This window comes from Dipodomys spectabilis, unplaced genomic scaffold, assembly GCF_019054845.1.
Source record: "Dipodomys spectabilis isolate Male_0828 unplaced genomic scaffold, ASM1905484v1 ptg000532l, whole genome shotgun sequence".
NCBI classification, from domain to species: domain Eukaryota; kingdom Metazoa; phylum Chordata; class Mammalia; order Rodentia; family Heteromyidae; genus Dipodomys; species Dipodomys spectabilis.
The window spans coordinates 930,027-952,578 of NW_024871209.1; the positions used below are offsets into that span (position 1 = coordinate 930,027).

The 22,552-nt window shown below is 50.7% G+C and overlaps 1 protein-coding gene and 1 non-coding gene across 3 annotated transcripts in view; both read right to left on the bottom strand.

The window, feature by feature from the left end:
- The window catches only part of Stk32b (serine/threonine kinase 32B), a 175,422-nt gene that overhangs the window by 3,631 nt on the left and 149,239 nt on the right, over positions 1–22,552 (bottom strand). For both annotated transcript variants that reach the window (XM_042670318.1, XM_042670317.1), the window contains exons 6-10: positions 20,897–20,986; positions 14,022–14,125; positions 8,828–8,944; positions 5,613–5,738; positions 2,690–2,821 (exon numbers count right to left, since the gene is read on the bottom strand). In XM_042670318.1, the coding sequence (XP_042526252.1) occupies positions 2,690–2,821; positions 5,613–5,738; positions 8,828–8,944; positions 14,022–14,125; positions 20,897–20,986 (569 nt within the window). The remainder of the gene's footprint in view (positions 1–2,689; positions 2,822–5,612; positions 5,739–8,827; positions 8,945–14,021; positions 14,126–20,896; positions 20,987–22,552) is intronic.
- On the bottom strand, positions 6,824–6,895 carry Trnat-ggu. The gene has a single exon. It is a non-coding gene; the product is annotated as a tRNA-Thr (tRNA).

Consider the following 22,552-nt stretch of genomic DNA (forward strand, 5'->3'; position numbering starts at 1 on the left):
AGCTGAGACAAATGTGTCTAGTTCTGAAGTCATTGAATCCAACACGACAGCCATGCGAGGATGGATGGGCCCGGGTCTTTCTTGAGCTTGGTTTCCTAAACAGTCAGGTGCTCATGGCCTGCTGACAGGCACGGGAAAACATTCAAGACGATCCTGCACCATCTGTCCCCTGAGAAACAGCTTGGGACCGGCCGGGCCACAGATGACCTCTGACACCTGACACACCCCAGACAGGCCCAGAAGGCTGTGCAGAGAGGGTGCTTAGTGCTGGGAGAACACGTATTCCCCAAGTCCACAGGCCAGGGTGCAGGGCCAGGTCTTTCTGCACTACACAGGATAGGACTCAAGGGTTCAGGGGCTTGGGCTCAAGGGGCTTTGAGAACTTAGGAAGATGTTTTAACTTAAGAAAAAAATACAATGAACTTTTGACATCAAAGACAATATCCATCTTCATACGAATGCAGCTGGAAATTTAAAAATATTTTTAATCTATTTAATTTTTTTCCATCTACTTTAAAATCTAGTGTGGGGTTGAATTGTCTCCTCCAAGATAAATTTAAGTCCCTGGATGGGGGTGGGAGGGGATGAGGTGATGGGGGTTATAACCAGGACCAAAGTATTTCAGTACTTTGAACAATGGGTAAGAAAGTAGTAGAGGAGTTAATTTGATCAAAGTATTATGCATATGTATGGAGACATCCTAATGAAACCTCTTTCATGCAACTAACACATCCTAGTAAGGGGTTTAGCGCTGGTGCTCAGAGGGTGAATAAATGTGTGCTCATCCAAAGGAGGGTCTTTGCAGGTGGAATCACAAACAGGCCACGATGGGTTAACGAGGGCCCTAGAGCTAATGGCTAGTGTCTTGGCATGAAGGCCAAAGGAAGATGGAGTCCCAGTGAGAGGCAATAGGGGGGTGGAGGAGCGATGGGAGCCACGGAGCTGAAGCCGGATCCATAAGGCTCCGGCAGTGCAGACACACTGGAATCCTATTGCCTTTGGGGGCATCACAGCTCTGTCAATAACTGGAAGTCAGACTTGTGAGTTGTGAGAGAAATATACATGTGTATTAAAGCCACCCAGCCTAACTTTTCTGTTAGCCCAGGGCACTAAAGCAGAGGCCCGTGAAAGCAGGCGTGGCACCGGGGCCTGCGCGAGGCCCAGCGCAGTCCTGGCCTTTCTCGTGACCTCTCCAGGACAGACGGTCCGGGATGACGGGTCCAGCACTGGTGGCCCTCAGCTCAACCTTCCTTGTTTTTTGTTGTTGTTGTTGTTTGTTGTTGTTGTCCCCCACCCTCTGAGGAATTGCCACCTGGAGGCTGAGGCTGCCAACTAATGTGAAAATGGAGATTGATCATTTCTTTGTTTCCTGTTATTGAGCTGCTCTGTGTGTTTCTATGTCTTTTTTCCTTCTCTTGTGTTTTATTTCTAGTACTTTATTACTATTAGGAAACCAATTTGTTATTTTTAAGGGTGTTAAATAAAAATCACTAATTTTACATTTTAAAAAATCACTGAGATTAAGATTTATTCATTTGCTCTAGCCCAAATGAAACCCTATAAAGGGAGTCAGTCCCCATGGCTGCATTTATTCTTTTGAATAATGACTTGCTCATCTGTGACAGTTTTTGTTTTTCTAAAGGAAACATTCACTGAATCTTAAAATCCTGAGCCATGAAAGAAATAGGCTTTCTCTTAAATATCCCGTCTTAAAAACTGGCAAGAATGCTTTTGTTTAGTAAAGTTTAGTAAAGAGGGCAGGGCTTCACAGAGTCTCTAGGTATAGATTACATGAAGGTCAGGTATGTTGTACAAGTTAATTCAAATCTTGAACCCTTTGAGATGGCAATTTACAGTATTTTAAATGACTCCCCACTGTAAGCCAGTAAACATTTGCTAGAACTTTGAGTACAAACTATGCTCAGAATGTTTATGTCTCCCTACCATTTATATGATAAAACCTCAACTCAAAAAAAAAAAAAACTAGCGTGTGAAAACTTGGTGGAGGGTAATTATATCATGAAGAGTTTGTGTCAGTAAAATAATTCTAAAGCTCATTTGCCTTTTCCACTATGTGACCACAGAGTTAGGTACCTCCACACATAAAACACGTCAGCTCAACCTTCCTGCGGCCTATTGCTGCGGAGCCTCAATCACCAGAGGCAGGGGCGCGTGGGCCTCCCGTGCCCATCCCTGCCCAGGAGTGTGCTCTGAAAGGCCGTGTGTGTATGATGGTGGCGCTCCATTTTCTGCCAGTTCTTCCCGTCTGTGGGTTCCATGTTCCCTGATCCCACCCACTGTGGATCAAGCATATTCAGGAATGAAAATCCAGGAAGCTCCGCAGGGCCACACCATTCCACAGTGCCCGCTGGAATTGTTTCTTGCACCCACTGCGCGTATCTGTGGTTGGGCCTGGGACTGAGGCATCTATCACGGATTCCGGTCATTGTTCCCTAAGCAACAGGTATGCACGCATAATTTGTATTGTGTAGAGTGTTGCCAATAATGCGCAGATGATGTCAGGTGTGTGAGAGGGTGTGCATGCAAATTACAATTACGTAGAAGGGAGCTGAGGGGCCCTGGAGTGTGGCACCCCAGGGCAAGATACGGAGCGCCCTGCTGTCTACGGGAGCCTCACTCAGCGCTTTCGATCCTCTCATCCTGGACACAGCTCCCACGAGCGACTCACCAGTGGACAACTCTCCTTTGTACTGTCTTTGGATCTGTGCTTGGCCAGCCTCTTCTTCTTCTTGTGAAGTGGCTTGGATTCTAGAATCATCTCTTCCAGTTCAAATGTGGGGTCACAGTTCAATCTCCCTTTCTGAAGGCATGAGGGAAAGAAAAGGTCATTTGTCTACCTTCCCTACACTCAGTCATTTGTCGAAGGCATCAAGATCAACTACCCTGTGGGACTGGTTGATACTATCTTTTCCTGAGATGACGCAAGCACCACATTCTCCTGCATATGTCACTGATTGACAGCTACAGCCCCGCCCCCTCATTATCCCTTACCTTTCTCATTCCCACACAATCGAATTATTTGATCATAATGCCGAAAACCACTTTTAGTAATTTAATGTTAAAATAGCATTCTGGTCGGTGTCCACCCAGCTCTCTGTCCTGGCTGCCTGTGGGTTGAAGCTAGTGAATCTCCAGCACTGGCCTTGCTACAGAGCTGGGGTTCTACCCACCCTGCCTGCTGGGCCTCAGACCCCAGGTTCTCTATGTGAAGCCCACGTCTGTGGACTGGCAGCTCAGGGCTGCAGGGGCAGGCACCGGTCTACCATGCAGGGCCGTCCACCATGCCTCAGCTTGGCCCTTAGATTCTCCAGGGCGCGTGGCACACAGCCCCAGGGAATCTCAGACATGGCCCCAGGAAGTTGAGTTAGAATGTGTGTTCATCTGGGAGGCTGCGTGGAACATCTGGGCTTGGTCAGTTGTAGACCAGAGGCTGTGAATGTGCATTGAGTTTCTAGAATGTGCATCTGAAGAAAGGCAGCCCTAGAAGCCCTGGGAGCCAGCGTGGGCCTGCGGTGTCTTCGTGGATTCAGTCAGTGTGGGGTACTTCCTCGGGCATGTGCAGGCTCTTTGAGAGCTCATGGCTTGTCCCTCCTCCTGGGGGGGTGCAGGGCCAAGCAGGAGCACTGACCACAGAGATGTCAAAGCCAGTCTGAGTCTTGGGCCCACACAGCAGCCAGGACCCCCAGTCCTGGTGTTGTCAATGGGGCAGTTCTGTCCCTTGGGTCACTTGGCGTTTTTGATCATTACAATAATGGGGTGTCAATGTCATCTCAAGAAGTCAGGGACTCAGAGCAGCCCTGATACTGGTCAGACTCTCCCACGTTTATCCTGCCCTGAATGCTTGCTGCTGGCACACAGACCCTGCTGCCATCCCAGCCCCCGACTCCCGGCACCACCTCCGTTCACCTCCTGGCACAGCACGGTGCCTGTGTGTTGTGTGCCAGGGGCAGTGGTGATGGTGACACCTATGCTTGGACCTGGCACTGGCCCGCCAGTGGAGTACGGCGGAGAGGGGCTGACGTGGCCCTGAAGCTGCCATACCTGCCAGCTCTTGTCCCTGGAGTGCATCTGTCTGTCATAGCCACACAGCCACACACACACAGAGCCACACAGCCACACACACACAGAGCCACACAGCCACACAGAGCCACACAGCCACACACACACAGAGCCACACAGCCACACACACACAGAGCCACACACACACAGAGCCACACAACCACACACACACAGAGCCACACAGCCACACAGAGCCACACAGCCACACACACACACAGAGCCACACAGCCACACACAGAGCCACACAACCACACACACACAGAGCCACACAGCCACACACACACAGAGCCACACAGCCACACACAGAGCCACACAGCCACACACAGAGCCACACAGCCACACACACACAGAGCCACACAGCCACACACACACAGAGCCACACAGCCACACACACACACAGAGCCACACAGCCACACACAGAGCCACACAACCACACACACACAGAGCCACACAGCCACACACACACAGAGCCACACAGCCACACACAGAGCCACACAGCCACACACACACAGAGCCACACAGCCACACACACACAGAGCCACACAGCCACACACAGAGCCACACAGCCACACACACACAGAGCCACACAGCCACACACACACAGAGCCACACAGCCACACACACACAGAGCCACACAGCCACACACACACAGAGCCACACAGCCACACACACACAGAGCCACACAGCCACACACACACAGAGCCACACAGCCACACACACACAGAGCCACACAGCCACACACACACAGAGCCACACAGCCACACACACACAGAGCCACACAGCCACACACACACAGAGCCACACACACACAGAGCCACACAGCCACACACACACAGAGCCACACAGCTGCAGCCCTCACACAGAGCCATGTTCGCTCACACACAGTCCAGGAATAATACCGGGTCGAGGGTTGACAAGCTGTCATGCATTTGGGGCCAGGGGATGGGGAGGATCCAGGAGGCTTTCTGTGGTACCGGATGTAGGTCAGTCAAGCCCCCTGGCTGCCAGGAGAAGATGGGGCCCACCAGGCTGTGCCTATAGGGCAGAGGTCAGGCCATGGGAGAAGCTGGACTCACAAATGTGCCGTGTCGGGGCCAGTTTGTGGGGGTACACCTCCGGGTCACAGAGAGGCCCATGTGCCACCCTTCAGGAAAAGATGCCCCTGCGCAGAGGGAGGGACTACAGGAGGCACTACACTGCCCCAACACCTGCCAACCTGTCTCCTGAGCACCCTGGAGGAGCCTCCTGCCGCCAGCATCCTCTAAAATGCAAATCCAGTACAGCGAGGACACTTCACTGTCCCCAGTGAGACTCCCCCTCCCCATCCCACCTCCCATCCTGCCCCGTGCACCTGGGCTGACAGTGGTGGGAGCCTCGGCACCTCCTGGAAACCCTGCAAAATCAGACCTGAGGACTCAAGACCAAGTGCACCTGGAATCGCAGTGAGCCCGTGGCTGCGCCCGTGGCTGAGGCCGGCAGACGGTCACCGGGCAGTCACGGGTCACGCTGAGTGCCGAGACCGCAGCACTCACATTGGGCACGAAACCCGGCATCAGTGTCTTCTCGAACACAGCATCCCAGTTCATGTCGGCCAAGTAGGGCGAGCTCTGGATGTCGCTGAGGCTGGACAGGCGGCTCTCGGGGTCCTTGGTCAGGAGCTGCGGCGAGCGGGCGAAAGGAGCTCCATGAGCATCACTGAGGTCAGCGAGGGTGAGCAAGGCAGAGCCTCGCTGGGGACAGTGAAGGTGTTCACGCCACGCCCGTCCCGTGCGGGCCGCTCCGCCATCAGCACCCCGTCCCGTGCGGGCACTCTGCCATCAGCACCCCGTCCCGTGCGGGCCGCTCTGCCATCAGCACCCCGTCCCCTGCGGGCTGCTCCGCCATCAGCACCCCATCCCGTGGGGGCACTCTGCCATCAGCACCCTGTCCCGTGCTGGCACTCCATCAGCATCCCGTCCCCTGCGGGCACTCTGCCATCAGCACCCCGTCCCGTGCGGGCCGCTCCGCCATCAGCACCCCGTCCTGTGCGGGCACTCTGCCATCAGCACCCCGTCCCCTGCGGGCCGCTCCGCCATCAGCACCCCATCCCGTGGGGGCACTCTGCCATCAGCACCCCGTCCCCTGCGGGCACTCCATCAGCACCCCGTCCCATGCGGGCACTCTGCCATCAGCACCCCGTCCCGTGGGGGCACTCTGCCATCAGCACCCCGTCCCGTGGGGGCACTCTGCCATCAGCACCCGTCCCCTGCGGGCACTCTGCCATCAGCACCCCGTCCCCTGCGAGCACTCTGCCATCAGCACCCCATCCCGTGCGGGCCTCTCTGCCATCAGCATCCCGTCCCCTGCGGGCACTCTGCCATCAGCACCCCGTCCCGTGCGGGCCGCTCTGCCATCAGCACCCCGTCCCGTGTGGGCACTCTGCCATCAGTACCCCGTCCTGTGCGGGCACTCTGCCATCAGCACCCCGTCTCGTGTGGGCACTCCATCAGCACCCCATCCCGTGCGGGCACTCTGCCATCAGCACCCCGTCCTGTGCGGGCACTCCATCAGCACCCCGTCCCGTGCGGGCACTCTGCCATCAGCACCCCGTCCCGTGCGGGCACTCTGCCATCAGCACCCCGTCCCATGCGGGCCGCTCCGCCATCAGCACCCCGTCCCGCGCGGCCACACCGCCATCAGCACCCGGCTGTAGAACCTTGCCAAGAGGGAGGGCTGAGCTTTTTAATTTGTTTAAAAACTTTTTTGGTGGTACTGAGGTTTGAACTTAGGGCCTCCTGCTTACCAGGCAGGTGCTCTACCATTTGAGCCACACTCCTAGCCCTTTTTGCTTTAGTTGTTTAGGATCTCACTCTTTGCCTAGGCCAGCTGGTGAGGGTCCTCTATTCACCTCACCCACGTAGCTGCTCACCACCTGCTCACCACCACGTCCAGCTACGGGTTGAGATAGGTTCTCTCTAATTGTTTTGTCCAGGCTGGTCTCAAACCTCCATCTTTCCAATCTCTACTAGATTTTTCAGCCTGTGTGCGCCTTTCCCTTGCAGGCGGCCTGATGTCCAATTCATTAGAAGGAACTGGCGGCTTTGCCTTAAGACTTCCAACTTGATCAGCAGAGGATCAGAAGTGCAATAGAAGTCCCCCCTAGAAAGCCAGGAGGCAGTCTGGCCTCATTTGTAGCCAAGAGAACCTTTGTAAGCTTCTCTTCAGAGTTGGGGCCATAAGATCACACAGATGGGAACAGCCAGCAAGCAACCCTTTGTATCCTCTTTACAAAGCGCTGGACCTTATAGGCACACTATGAGTGGCACTAACAATGGAGCTGAGGCCTCACCCCTATATCTGAACCCAGGCAGGCGATGGGTCGCTGCTGAGCGCTGCTCTGTGTTCAGGAGGTGTGAGGGCATCTGGCCCCCACTTCCAGCTCCTGATCAAGGGACTGGCAAGGACCTGGCACGACATGGGCCGCGTCCCTTAGCTGTTAGCTCTGCCTATCCCGCAGGGTGTACTGCAGGGTGCAACCTGGCAGGAGTTGTGTCTGCCGATTATGGTGACCTCCTCACATGGAGGAGCCTCCATGAGACAGGTGTAGGCTCCGAGAGACCCCCTTCAGTGCCGTCCGGAGCACTGCCTAAGACTGTCCTCAAAGCACACTGAGCACAATGGACACACATTCTGACTTGTGGGGAATCAGCGGGAGGGGGCAGCAGCAGCAGCTTCCAGATGCTTGTAGCAATCAGTCAGAGCACTGCCTTGTTACAGCCAGGTGGTGGAGAGCCTAGCCGTTCCCCACATCATTCTGGTGTTGTTGGAACCTGGACCTGCCGTTAGCAGGGCGTGGGTTCTAGTCCTGCCTCTGCCCTTCCACAGCAAGGAGGCATGGCGGAATGACTTTACTTTCCACATGTCTGGTGTGGAGAGAATGACTGGCCTCCTTCTCAGAGGACCACCCAGGGCCCAGGCAGCTGGAGCTCAAACCCATGCTGCTCTGTAATGACCATTCTTGTAAGTGACCACTCTACCTCCCTAACTCGAAGCAAGCCTCCGGGAGCCCTCGGCTGTCCTGCAGGTGCCAGGCTGCAGGCAGCCCCGGTGACCATGCCCACACAGGCTGCTGGACCCACCCTGATGCATGACTCAATAGATCCCGGGTGGAGCTGGAGACTGTGCATCTCGAGTGGTCTCCCGGGGAACGGGGATGCTGCTACTGGGCAGGAACCAGTGTTGATTCCACCAGACACAGGACGTGTCCGATTCCTTCCAGCTCCCTGGGCTGGGAGCTGGGGCATCGACTATTTCTATCTGTGGAGCTCGTAGTGGAGTGAAAGGAGCTGAAGCCTGCTGCCCCCTGACTCTCTTGCGCCTGGCTTCATGATTTGCATGTGGGCCCCTGGTAGCGCCATCGCTGGCATTGAACGCCAGCTGACTGGCCAGTCTGGTGGCCAAGCGTTTCCGTTCCCAACCCGTGCTGCCCGGCATGCCCCTTGCTGGCGGTGTGCCTGTGTCCCGGCATGCCCCCTGGTGGCGGTGTGCCTGTGTCCCGGCATGCCCCCTGGTGGCGGTGTGCCTGTGTGTGTCCCGGCATGCCCCCTGGTGGCGGTGTGCCTGTGTCCCGGCATGCCCCTGGTGGCGGTGTGCCTGTGTGTGTCCCGGCATGCCCCCTGGTGGCGGTGTGCCTGTGTCCCGGCATGCCCCCTGGTGGCGGTGTGCCTGTGTCCCGGCATGGCCCCTGGTGGGTGGGGCAGCCCCTTACCTTCTTCAGCAGGGCCACCATGCCCTTGCACCAGGTGGAGGAGTAGTGGACGCGCTCCACTTTGAACATGTTCAGGATTTCATCGATGGGCGTGGCCGAGTGGATTTCATAGGGCCGCTGTAACAAAGGGCAACAGCCCAAGGCGGTGAGAGAGACAGAGACAGAGACAGAGAGAGATGGGGAGACAGAGACAGAGAGACAGAACAAGAGTGAGAGAATCACCAGGAAGTCATCACCCTCATGGTTTCTGATTATATAATGAGCCGGTGGCTCACATCTGTAATCCTAACTACTAAGGAGGCAGAGACTGAGAGGATTGCAGTTTGAGGCTTTCGCAGACACAAAGCTTGAGAAACCCCATCTCAACCAATAGCTGGGCACAGTGACGCATGCCTTTCTTCTCAGCTACACAGGACATAGGATCGTGGTCCAGGTCTGCCTGGGCATAAAGCAAGTTCTGACCAGAGTCACTATAGTCTGAGCAAAAAGGACTGGAGACGTGGCTCAAGGAGTAGAGTGCTTGCCTAGCAAGTGCAAGCACTTGAGTTGAAACCCCAGTTCCCAGCCCCGTCAGACTGCAGACAGCAGACGGCACCGCCTCCCTTCAGTGCACAGCACGGAATCCTGTCTTGTGCAGGGGCAGGTGGCTTGGGCCCCGGGCTGGTGTGGGAGCTGGGCGTGTCGGGGCGGGGCTTCAGGTCAGGAGGGGTTGGGTGGCTGTGAGGTCATCTGGCTTACACATGGCAGAGGCAGCATGGACACCTGGGAGCTGGCCAGCCACTGGGCGCCCAGGGACACTTTGAGACCTTGGCCACCGTCTCCCTTTGTCCTGGCCGATCAGGTCTTGAGCTGGCCTGGCTGCAGTGGTGGAGTGGAGGAGGAGGAGCTTGGCCTCCACCTGTCACGGCCACCAGCTCCTGCAAGAAGGCCTTGCATCTGAGCCCTCGCTTGGTGCTGGACCTGGTACAGCAGGAAGCCTCCTCTTTTCTTCCACCTTCCAGCAGATTTGTGTCCTAAGCCACACTCCAGATCAGCAGCCTTTCTGGACTGTGGTCACCCGGCTTTGTGCTCCAAGACAGTCTCAGGTCTGGTGGGGCCGAAGGCCTTGTGGAGGGGGGCACCCACTTCCCAAGCCCAAGTCGGGGCGGCGGCAAGCTGGTCTTGGAAACGCTTGAATTCATCGGCAATTCTCAGGAATGGAGTTGCTGTGGATGTGGCTCATCAACAGGGCTGCGAGTGGCCTGCCAGCTAGCTCCTCCAACGCGCCAGGGGCTCTTCAGAATGGGGGAACTGGGCCACCATCATCCAAGCAGCCTCTGTCACTGAGCAAAGCCCTGGGACACAGGAGGGACCAGTATGTCCTCCAGCCGAAGCCCCTGGACGCCGGCCCTGAGCCCAATGACGCCCAGATTCCTGCGACATGCTCAGCAGCTCCGCCTCACGGTGCCCGGGAGCCCCGCAGGTGTGACGGCGCCCATCGAAGGGGACGCAGGCTCCCGAGTCCTGGCTGGGCTCGTACCCTAGCAGAGAAGCACCCGTTTCACCTGAGGGGGCCTGCAGAGGATGCCTGCTCATAAGACATCTTGCACAGCCCTCTGACATGTCCACCAAACAGGGCCTATTGCCGGGTGTCTCCCTTATCTGCGAATTGGACGGGGGGATCTCCATGTTACCCCATCAGGAGCAGGGCAAAGCCAACCCCAGCGGGCTTTCTGGACAGGCTAATTCGCTCCACACTGGCACATCCCGCATCCATTTCTGAAGGTGTTTTTGTCCCCAGAGGCAGTGGGCCTCTGCCAGATGCAGGCCTGATGACGCCCAGGGGTACCGCCCGGCGTTCATCACAGGGCTCTTGGCAGAGACAACGCCACCAAGAGGACAAGGAAGAGGCAGCCCCACGCTGCCCCACACCAAGCGTGCAGCACCTCAGGGCCGCGTGACATCAACAGGCCCACTGGGCCCAACAGGAAGTGGAGGCCGCAGCTGGGCGGGAAGAAGATGGCCGCTGCGAGCAGGGGGGCCTGAACACAGCTTCCCCCCTGCGCTCAGGAGGAACCGATCCTGCCCACACTTTGACCCTGAACTTTAACCCCTGACTGAAGGCAGGTCTGACCACCCAGCCACGGGAGGCAGGGAGGCTGGGGATGATACAGACTCACCTCTCCACCCTCATTATAGAAGTCAGGGCCCCGAGACTCAGTGGTGGACAGACGTCCTGTATCCAGCAGGGGTGTTTGGCTCTATTCTTTGTCAGTCCTGGGGCTTGAACTCAGGGCCTGAGCACTGTCCCTGAGCTTCTCTTGCTTAAGGCTAGCACTCTACCACTTGAGCCACAGTGCCACTTCTGGCTTTTTCTGTGTATGTGGTGCTGAGGAATCGAACCCAGGGTTTCAGGCATGCTAGAGGCAAGCACTCTACCACTGAGCCACATCCCTAGCCCCTCCTTATTCCTTTTCTGTAATAGCATGAGAACTGCATTTCCAAGCACTGGGTTGGGGAACCAGCCAGGATCAATGCAAAGACTTTTCTTGTTAATGGCATTTAAGTGTCTGTTTCTTTTCTTGGTTATTCTGTTTTTCTCTCAGACCTCCCAATGAGTGACTGACTCTTCTCCTGCCTCTAATTCTCTCCACCTCTGCAGAGAACTAGAGTGGTAGCACTAAACAGAGAGAAGATTGAGCCAGATGCCAGTGGCTCACACCTCCTCCAATCCTAACTCCTCAGGAGGCTCAGATTTGAGGATCATAGTTTGAGTCTATGAGACTCCCATTTTCAAGAAACTACCAAGAAAGCCAGATGTGAAGCTATGGCTCAAGTGGTAGAGAGCCAGCCTTTAGTGAAAAAGCTAAGGAGCAGTGCCTGGGCTGTGAGTTCAAGCCCCAGTACTGGCAAAAAAAAAAAAGTGGTAACTGTGAAAAGTAACACATCTTGGAGTCCAGTGCATTCAATACATTTGGAATTATACTCCAAACAGCACGACTGAGATAACCTTCAGGCTCCAGGCTCCAGGCCCGGCCCTCACCTGTCTGGGTGGTGGAGACCCAAATCCCCTCACAAGAATAAAGCCAACTATTAACCATCAATGACCCACTGATCCCTCTGCCGGTGGCAACGGGTTCTACTGATGCTTGCTCATTGGCTTCGGGACATGCTGACTCCAAGGCCAGGCGGCATGTAGAAGGTAGGATAATTGAGTGTACCACTGGTAAAAGTAATTTTTACAGCAGGACATTGGGTACTCAGCATGAAGTGCAGGTGTGTCTCTATTCCAGGAAACTCCGTCTACAAAACACGCCTGCTTCCTAAGAGACAGGAGAGTGGAGAGGAAAGGGCTCTGCCTCACAGCATTGTCTGCTTCCTCCCAAATCCCTTTACTCAAAATCCTAACACAGAGCAGAAAGAATGTGAGGAACAATTCTTCTCTCAGTTTAAAATTCCAAAGACGAACACTTTTCTCTCTGCAACTGTCTGATTGTTTCTGCAGGGCCCTGGGTCTGAGAAACACTACCAAATCCCCGAACAATTCAGAAGGTGCCTCTGTCTATGGTGGGCACCTGTGTAGGCTCACACAGGGTCTCAGACCCTCGTGCTCCTCAGATGGATAGCAGCTGAACCAAAAAGCTGACCAGCAACATGCTTCCATTCAGTGCCCAGGAAAGCGAACAAGTTCATATTTTCTTTGCATTCTAAAATTCCCATGTGAGCTGGGTGTAGTGTTCCAAGGAAATAAGTGAAATGAAGAGCAGGGAACGGGTTGTCTAAACTAGAGATGTTTGTACTTGCACGTCCAGAGCTTAGCAACTGTTCATTCATTCATTCATTCATTCATTTTTACTCAACATTCTTTTATCCTATTCTCAGGATGCAACACAGAACCCACAAGGATTAAGGTCAGGCCTGCCCCCAAGGAGAGCCCCTTCTACTTCCATGAAAATCACACATGCAAAGGACCACAGGGTCAACACGGCAGGAAGCGTGTACAGGATGCCCACTGGGCTCTGTGCTGGGCCCTGGGCTCTGTGCTGGGCCCTGGAGCTCTAAGACCAGTCCAGAGCACAGGGAGCTCTAATTTAACTCCACAGAACGGACTTGCAGTGTGTTCCTCTCCCCACCATGCAAGCTAGAAAGCACAGAACGGGCAGAGGGGACATCACCTTCCAGCCATATTTGTGTGAAGAAACACCCCTCAACAGTTTTGTTTTCTAATTTGTGTGGTGTGGTGTGGCGTGGTGTGGTGTGTGTGTGTGTGTGTGTGTGCTGGTACTAGGTGTGAACTCAAGGTCTTGTGCTCTTGCATGGTTTTTTGTTCATGGCTGATACTCTACCACTTGAGCCACAGCTCTACTGTTGGCCTTTTGCTGTTTAATTGGAGTTAAGTGCCTCATGGACTTTTCTGCTTGAGCAAGCTTCCAACCTTGATCCTAAGATCTCAGCCCCTTGAGTAGCCAGCATTACAGGCATGAACAACTGCTGCCTGGCTCAACATGACTTTCAATCATATTATCTACCAAAACAACCTGTCTTTTTAAAATCAGTTTCCAAATTGTTCCATTAGTTACTTTCACATATTCCATGTAAATTAAATACAAATATGTCTCAGTCCATTTTTTTTCTGGTCCTGGGGCTTGAACTCCGGGCCTGGGTGCTGTCTCTGTGCTTTTGCTCAAGGCAGGCACTCTACCACTTAAGCCACAGTGCCACTTCTGGCTTTTTTGTGCAGTTTATTGGAGATAAGAGTGTCATGGAGTTTCCTGCCCAGGCTGTTTTGGAACCATGATACTCAGATCTCAGTCTCTTAGCCATTTTTTTTAGGAAACTATGAAAGAAAACCAAAACAAGATAAAGATGTGCAATCATCACTGAAACAACCCAAAATTAAGCTGGAGAACTGAGTTCTGATGCACTATGTGTTCAAACAGGGTCGAGAGAAAAACCAGTAGGCCAAGGCACTTTGCCTTGGTGCTGACCATAGGAGCACTTCACTGTGAGCCTCCTCTGCTCTGCGAATCCCTTTCCCCATTAGGTGAGGGAGCATCTGGTCTGCAGCTTTCTGGGGGCCCTTTGTGGTGGTACCCGGAGCTTCAGCCATTACTCCTTCCCAGCTCCCTGCTGCTACACCCCCCCCCCCCGCCCCCAGCGGCTTGGCACTGCTGAAGCCCCATTCCCTGGGCTCTCCAGTCCCCACGTATCTTACCCAGCCCCGCAGTAGCTCATAGGCTGTGATGCCCAGGGACCACCAGTCGACAGGGTATGAGTAGCCAGGACCTCCATCCACATAGACCTGGAAGACCTCTGGAGCTGTGAATACAAGACAGAACAACATTGTTGGAAACAGCTCATGGCCACTACTCCTTAGTTAGGGGACACAGGAGGATGAATGCAGCCTTTCTGGGCAGCACAGCCAGGGACATGTTACATAGTAACCTTCTTGTACAATCATTTGAAGATTAGCCTTCTATCTATATAGAAAGAGAAATGGCAAGGATTCCTGCACCCCCACAAAAGCCTTTCATGCAAATGAAGAAGTGGGTTTGCACCAATCACAGCACAGCTCCTCATGCAAATGAGGGACCATGCTTATAAGAATACAGCCGTCCTGCCTGCACCTTGCTACTGGACGCCCTCCTTTTAGAACTGTGAGGGAATGTATCTTTGCTGCTCTAAACCACTTAGTTCATGGAAATTAGTTTTCCAGATGCAGACACTACTACAAGGGGCCCAAGTCACACACTAGACCTGTGGAACTGGGGTGAGAGACTCTAAAATTTTTGACATCAAACCCATCCTCTATCCTAGAAACCATGAGCGGGCGATGTTGCCTGGGGTCGGTACTACGATGCATCTTCCCCTTGCGTGGAGTGTCAATACACAACAGCCACAACGGTGCATTAAGTACCCCCTCCCCCATGCCGGAGAGCTGGTGTAACTTGGTGATGTCTGCCTGAGAGGTAGAAACACCTTGGCACCATGGAACCTTTGGCTAAATCTTCAGCATGGTCCACTGGTGGAGGAAGTTCAGCTTTTCCTCCCACTAGCCATGCTACTGAGCAACAGAACAATGATTCCTGTGCAGGTTTTAAGTGGGAAGTGAGTTTTGCTTCTAAAAGGCATCAGGGCATCACACAATTGGCCTTCCAGAAAAGCAATGAAGGAATGTCCTCCAGCCTTCACTGTGTGTGTGTGTGTGTGTGTGTGCAAGCGCGCGTGCACGCCTATGCATTAGGTGGCATTTGCTGCACTTCCACACATACTTCAAAGACCCAGGGTAACTTTCACTCTTCCTTGAGGAATATTCATCCATATTTATCAAGTTTATTCTTTTTCTTTTTTGCCTTCACACTGGCTCCCTCCCCGCTTGGAACCCACTGTATGAAAACATATTCTAGATTTTCTCCAAACCCGCGCCCATCTTTCCTTGAAGCAATGCTCTCGCTGTGCTTTGATAAGAGGAGTTTATGCCTGTCTTCCTCGCTGGACTGTGCTCTCTGAGGCAGAGCATGACGAAGCCGGTCCCATGTCCTCGGGATCTGCAGAAAGCTGGCCCACAAGTAGCAGCCGAATGCACTGAACTGGCAATGAGGCGGGTACCGTGGCTGGCTGTTTGTCCGTGGGTAGAACGTCATTTCTGGAGTCAGCCACAGGATGCCTCTCCCTTCGTCATGATGAGATAAAATGTGGCTAATTTTGTTCTGAGAGCACGAAGCAAGTGCTCGTCTGAGGTGAGCTGGTGTACGTCAATTCATTACTAAATGAGTAATGAAATGAATGCCTGCGTGAAAACCCAGCCATGTACAAGTTATACACAAACCCCGAATGGTCCCAGAGCCCGCCACGATTCCCCGCCTTAAAGTGAACCAGGAAGCTGTGGAAAGAAGACATAAGTAGCAGGTTTTCCACCTCCATGGATTCCTTGAGGTAATTTAATATTTTTTGGCTCCTAGCTTGCCTGATAAACACAGGTGTCACATATTTACATATTAATTTGAGATAAAATTAAACTACAGCCTGGGTCTAATAATTTCTCCCTTTCTGGGGATTCTAATAGAAGAAAGAGGACAGAAAACTGGTTTTATTACAGTGTAAGAAATGTCTCAGTTGTTGACCAACAGGACTCCATCATATGCCTGGGAACAGGAAGGGGAGGAGGAGTTTAATTGGCTAATGAGTAGTAGGAAGGCTTGGTTAAGGTGTAGACATAAACCATGATCCAGTACCAAAAAACTGCCTTGTGTTAAATGTGTCAGATTCAACTAGTAGACTGAGAAATAAATTTTCTTGGCTAGTAATATTCTAACTTGAAGCATAGGGATAGAATAGGCATATTTTCACACGGTTCATGTGAGAAACTAAATAAAATTGCATCTCATGCTGACTGAGAAGTTCACTTCTATGTAAGTGGAGGCTCTCCAATCCTAATGGCTCTGGGCCAGAACTGTTTTGGATTTTGGATGTTTTCACTTTGAAATATTTGCATATAAATAATGAGACATCTTGGGGATAGGATCCAAGTCTCAACACGAATTTCACTTGTAATTCACGTGCACCACAGACACACAAGCAAAAGGTAATGTTACACAATACTTCCAGTGGCCCTTGTTGTGACTGCAATCTGTCAAACCAGTCCGGTGTAGAATCTTCCATCTGTAGCATCTGTCAGCACTCCAATTTTGGAGGTTTGGGGGCTTCTGGTTTTTGGATTAGAGGAGTTCCACCTGCAGGGCTACAGTCTAAAGGATCCTGGAGGCTCTATTTCTCCAAGACAATCAGTACTGTTTAAATCTCCCACTGAGCTCGCTATAGAAAGCAAAGGCTGTGGTGTGACACATAGGTCCTGCATGGTCTGGCCCCTCCCGTTTCTTAAGCTCCCCCTCCTTTTTGTTAGGTCAAACCAGCTTCCTTTTGCTTCTTGACCTCAGCACGCAGATCTGTATAAACATATTTCCATTTCCCTGAAGTGCACGACTTTTTTTTAAAGTCAGTCATGGGGCTTGACCTCAGGGCCTGGATGCTGAGACTCTTTTGCTCTTGGCTAGTGCCCTATCACTTTGAGCCATGGTGCCACTTTGCATTTTCTGGTGGTTAACTGGAGATTAGAGTCTTGGGGACTTTCCTGCCCACACTGGCTTTGACCCATGATCCTCACATCCCAGCCCCTGAGTAGCTAGGATTACAGGTATGAACCACGGCACCTAGCACATGGCATCTTTTATACTGAGCAATACTGCATTCATGATTCAACTAACAGGCGGGAAATATCAGAAGATAATTTTGCACACATATTAAACATCTACAGGTGCTTTTCTTACTACTATTTCCCAGATACATATAGTTCATTAACCTTTTTTTTTTTTTTTTTGTCAGTCGTGGGGCTTGAACGCTGGGCCTGGGCACTGTCCCTCAGCTCTTTAGCTCAAGGCGATTACTCTATCACTTGAGCCACAGTGCCACTTTGGGTATTCTAGTGGTTTATTGGAGATAAAGAGTGTCACAGACTTTCCTTCCCAGGCTGGCTTTGAACGGTGATCCTCATATCTGTCTCCTGAGTAGCTAGGATTACAGGCGTGAACCACCAGGCGCCCAGTTCATTAACCTTTCCATTGTACAAGGATGATTTAGAGGTTAAGAGGAAGTGTGAAGGTCATATGTAAGTAGTGCTCCATTTTCTAAAAGGAATTTGGTAACCCATGGATTTTGGTATTCCCGGTGGTGGGGAACTACAGGAGACACTTGAGCCGATCTTCGTAGATACCAAGGAATGACTGCGTCAGATGGAGGAACTTCAGAACAAGATATAAGTGGGGTAACAATAAACCAGCCAACTTACTAAGTAGATGCAACAACCCATAATACGCTCTTACAACAGAGCATCAAAATACATGAGCGAATCCAAAGTTAAAAAAAATAACAAATGCACAAACACAGACAGGAATGCTTTCCCCCTTTTTTGGCTGTACTGGGTGTAAACTCAGTGATTTGAACTTACTAGTTAGGGACTCTACTGTCGAACCGTATCTGCAGCCCTTTTTGTTGTGGTTACTTTTGAAATAGGGTTTGGCTTTCTATCTAGGTGCATTCCTAGCCAGGATACTATTTTTCTCTTCCAACTGTACCTGGGATGATAGGCATGTGTCACTCTTCTTAGCTTTCTTTCTGTTGAGAGTCTCACAGATTTTTCTGCCCAGGCTGCCCCAGAACTGTGATCTTCCAGACCTCAGAATCCCATATATCTAGGATGACAGGTGCATACCACTATACCTTGCTATTGGTTGAGAAGAAGTTCTCATGAATTTTACTACCAGGTTGGCCTCAAAGCATGATCTTCTAGCTCTCAGCCTCCCAAATAGCTAGAATTGTAAGTATGAACCATTACATCTAACTTAGATGGGAATTTCAATTCTCCTAACTTAGTAATTGACATAAGAAGTAGAAAGACTAACCACACATATTTATCTACAATCTGAGCACCAATTGTCAAGTATTTTAACCTAAATGGCTTTTGTTTATTTATTTGTCTGTTTATTTGTTGGTCAATGGGCTTGAACTCTGGGCCTGGGCGCTCTCCCTCAGCTCTTCAGCTCAAGGCTAGCACTCTACCACTTGAGCCACAGCACCACTTCTGGTTTTTTGAGTGGTTTATTGGAGATAAAAGTCTCACGAACTTTCTTGCCTGGACTGGCTTTGAACCACAATCCTCAGATCTCAGCCTCCTGAGTAGCTAGAATTACAGGCATGAGCCACCAGCACCTGGCCTAAATGTCTTTTAAAAAGCACCTGACCATACAGGAAAGTATACATTCTTTCAAGTGGACATGGCATATTCACCAAAATTGATTACTTATGGCTCATGCAATGAACTTCATCAATTAAAATGAAGAAGAGAAATCATAGAAGATAATTTTCTGTGATCATCACAGAATTAAGTGGACACATGAATAGACATATAGGGGAATTTTCAATTTGTTTTAAATATTTGTATCTGAATAAAACGAAAGCATAATATATCAAAATTATGATTTATATCCCATATGTCCTATAATTTTGATATATACTATACATATATCCCAGAAGCTTGATGCATTATGCTTCCATATGTGTGTGTGTGTGTGTCAGTCTTGGGGGCTTGAATTCAGGGCTGGGTGCTGACCTTGAGCTATTCTGCGTAAGGCTAGTGCTCTACCACTTGAGCCACAGCTCCACTGGCTTTTTTTGGTAGACAGAATTTCACAGACCTTCCTGCCAGGGATGGCTTTGAACCATGATCATCAGTCTCCTGAGTAGCTAGGATTACAGGTGTAAGCCACTAGTTCCCAGCTTATGGGATATAGTTTAGCTATGTCAGATACAGCTAACACTGGACTTAAATTTTAGAGCATTCAATGTTTATATTACAAAAGCAGACAAGTCTGAAATCAATTATCTAAACTTACAATTAAAAAAAAAGAGAATAGGAACGACAATGTAAACCCCTAGGAAGCAGAAGAAAGTAATAAAGATGAGAGAAAAAATCAATACAATATAGAAACAACAAAGAAAAGCAATAAGGGTAAAAACTGGTTCTTTAGAAGAATCAATAAATAGGCTAAGCTTTTAACCAAGATGTCTTAGAAAATGAGAGAGGCACACAAGTTACCAATTAGGAGTGAAAAGTTAAATGAAATAGATGAATTCTTTGGAAGAAATAAACTATTGAATCATTCTTAAAAATTCTTTTATTGTTCTTATAAAGGTTGTATACAGGGGGGTTACAGTTACATAAGTCAGGTAAAGAGTATGTTTCTTTTTGGACGTCACTCAACTATTGTCTTAATCAAAACTTAACTTCTTTCTAGAAACTGAACTCATAGTCTTGTTTTTTCTGCATAAAGTCTTCCCTCATCAGGCCCAACTATGTTTACTGAAGAACTGTATCAAATGCATGCAGGAATCATACCAGCCTGGCATACAACCTCGCTTGCTAGAAATAGTCTAATGTCCAAACCACATACCGTTGTTTATGGAGTAAAGGTGCAGACAACTATTCATCACGAACCTAGGTGTAAGTATATGAACAAGACACCCATACACTGGTTCCAGAATCATAAAGAAGGGAAATTTCATCACAACAAATGGGGCTATTCTGGGAATGCCAGTACAGGTCATCATTTGACCATCATCCAATATATTTTCACAGATTATAGAGAAGACGCCATTTGAATATCTCAAGAAATGCAGAAAAGCTGTTTGACAAAATTGCATATACATTTATAATTTAAAAATAGAAATGTGAAACTTCTTCAAGTTCTAATATGAAAAGCTTAAGACTGCCATATTTAATAGAAAGACGCAAAATGATTTCTAACTAAGCAGGATCAAGACAGAGTCTATCAAATGTTGTAGCTAAGGCAGTATGACCACAAAAGAAAATCTAATTCAGATGTGGTGTAATCTCAGCTACTTGGAAGGTATCGATTGAGAGGATCAAGGTTCAAGGCTGATGCTAGAAAAAAGTTGGGATACTATCTCAACAAAAAAGATGGGTACAATGGTACATGTCTACAAATTCCAGTCACATGAGAGGCATAAGGAGGAGAATCATGATTCAGACTGGTCCAGGAATAAAATACCATGAAACACTACCTGGTAAAAGAACTGAAAACAAAAATGTCTGGAGGTGTGGCCTGCTTAGCAAGCATCAGGCCCAACACTTGGATAACAGGCATCAGCACCAAAGGAAACTAAACCAGGAGGACTGAGTATGTGGCAAGTGTCCCAAAGAGAAACCAATTTAGATTATTCAGTGATAGCTGGGTACCTAAGAACACAGCCCCAGAGTGACTGACACCAAAGCGTCAACATCTAGGTGTTCTGGCTGAGCTGGAATTCTCTAAAAACCTGCGGAGGAAGGTCCTTTGAGCGAAGTGACAGCTTGCGAATGGCTGAGCATGTGAGTGAGCAGGGCACGTGCTGGGGTAGGTGGGCCTGGCATGAGATGGAGAACACGTGAGGGACATCTGAGGAACAGGACAGAGAAGGCCTGGTGTTGATATGGGTGGGCCTCACCACAGCAGAAGACAGGCCCGGAAAACTTACCCATGTAGGGCTTGGTGCCGGCCATGGAGGAAGCCTTTTCTACTCCCTTCACGACCGTGGCGATGTTGAAGTCTGTAATGTGAACATGGCCTGTGAGGACAGAAGCAGAGACTGCAGTTAGCAAGAGCGGTGGGCAATGGGCTCCTTCCTGCATGCCCAAGGCTGTGATCTGCCCACCAGGGAGCAGGAAATAGCTACGATCTGTTCATATTTTATCGGACTCTTAAAGGGTGTCTGTTTCGTGTACACATTCTAGAATGTGAATTTCAGTTGGTACTGCATGTATATGCTTTGTAAGGATGTTTGCATTGAGGGTCAGAATAAAAGCTGTATGGATTAAGAGCTTAGAGACCCCGATTCAGAATCAGACTCCAGGCAGTTGGCAAGCTCAGTCTGGTCAGTCTGCTCACACAGGACACCCATGAGGAGCCATGATGGGGAGGGGGTGGGAGCTTGTGTGTTGTCTGCTGCGCTCAGTGGCCCTCAGCCTGGACCTACCTCAGCTAGACCTTGGTGAACTTAGTAGGTGAGGACAGGGTGGGACCACTTTCTGCCCCATGTTACCGGGCAGTAAAGTGGCATGGAGAGGCTAGGAATATCCCAGTGAGGTTCAAGAGATATGAGAAGAAAGGCAGAGGGAAAGGGAAGAAGGAAGGAAACGGGGTGCAGGGGGTACAGAAGTCAAGAGAAGGAAAGGATGGGGAGGGAGGGAATCTGGAATGGCCAGTACACCCTTTCTGAGGAATTGGCAGCTAAGAGAAACCAGAAGCAGAGCCTTGAACAATAGGTCTAACTGGAGTTAAGCTTCCCTCTACTGGTGTCTGCAAGCCTTGTAAAAATGGCTGGTGAGAACTTGGACCCATGGCTGACATCTGCAGTCCCAGCTACTCAGGAGGCAGAGACTGTGAAGGTTGTAGTTCAAGGCCAGACCAGGCACAAATGCCAGACCCCATCTCAAGTCAGTATTGGGACATGGCACACACTTGTCATCTTAGCTACATGGGAATGTAAGTAGGCAGGTCCTGGTCCCAGGGTGGCTTACATATGTACATGAGGTCCCTATTAAAAAATAACTAAAAGGACTCAGGCCTAGTTTGTGAAGTGGAATCGCTGCTAAGCAAGTATCAGGCCTTGGTTCTCTCTCCATTACAACAAATATGAAGAAGATAGAGAGGATGGCTGGCTGTATTTGGGATACAGCACTTATCAGACGGGAACATATACAAAATTGACTTTGACTTGGAGGACATCGTCTGGAGCAGGTGCTGAGAGGCCCAGGGAGGCCTGCGGGAGAGGCGTACCCAATGCCATCAGCCATGGTGGACAGGAAAAGCACCAGCAGCCTTGTGTGCAAGCCACGCACCTCAGGCTCAGCTGCCTGCTGCCAATGCGTGAGCACGCTTCTGGCCAGCACCCTGCCTGGGGCCCACAGGCAAGAAGCAGAAGCAAGGTAATGATTTCATGATGGTCACAAGGCCTGTCAGGTGTCTGTAAACCAGGCAGGAGCCACCATCCAGCTGTTTGCTGGGGTGTGGGATATGCAAGTGTGAGCCCTTCACACTATTCCCCTGCTGCGGCATGGCTCATAACTATTTTCTCTAGCCAGGGCTGACCCTGTGCATCATCCAAGTTCCCCCATTTCTAAGACCAACCAAC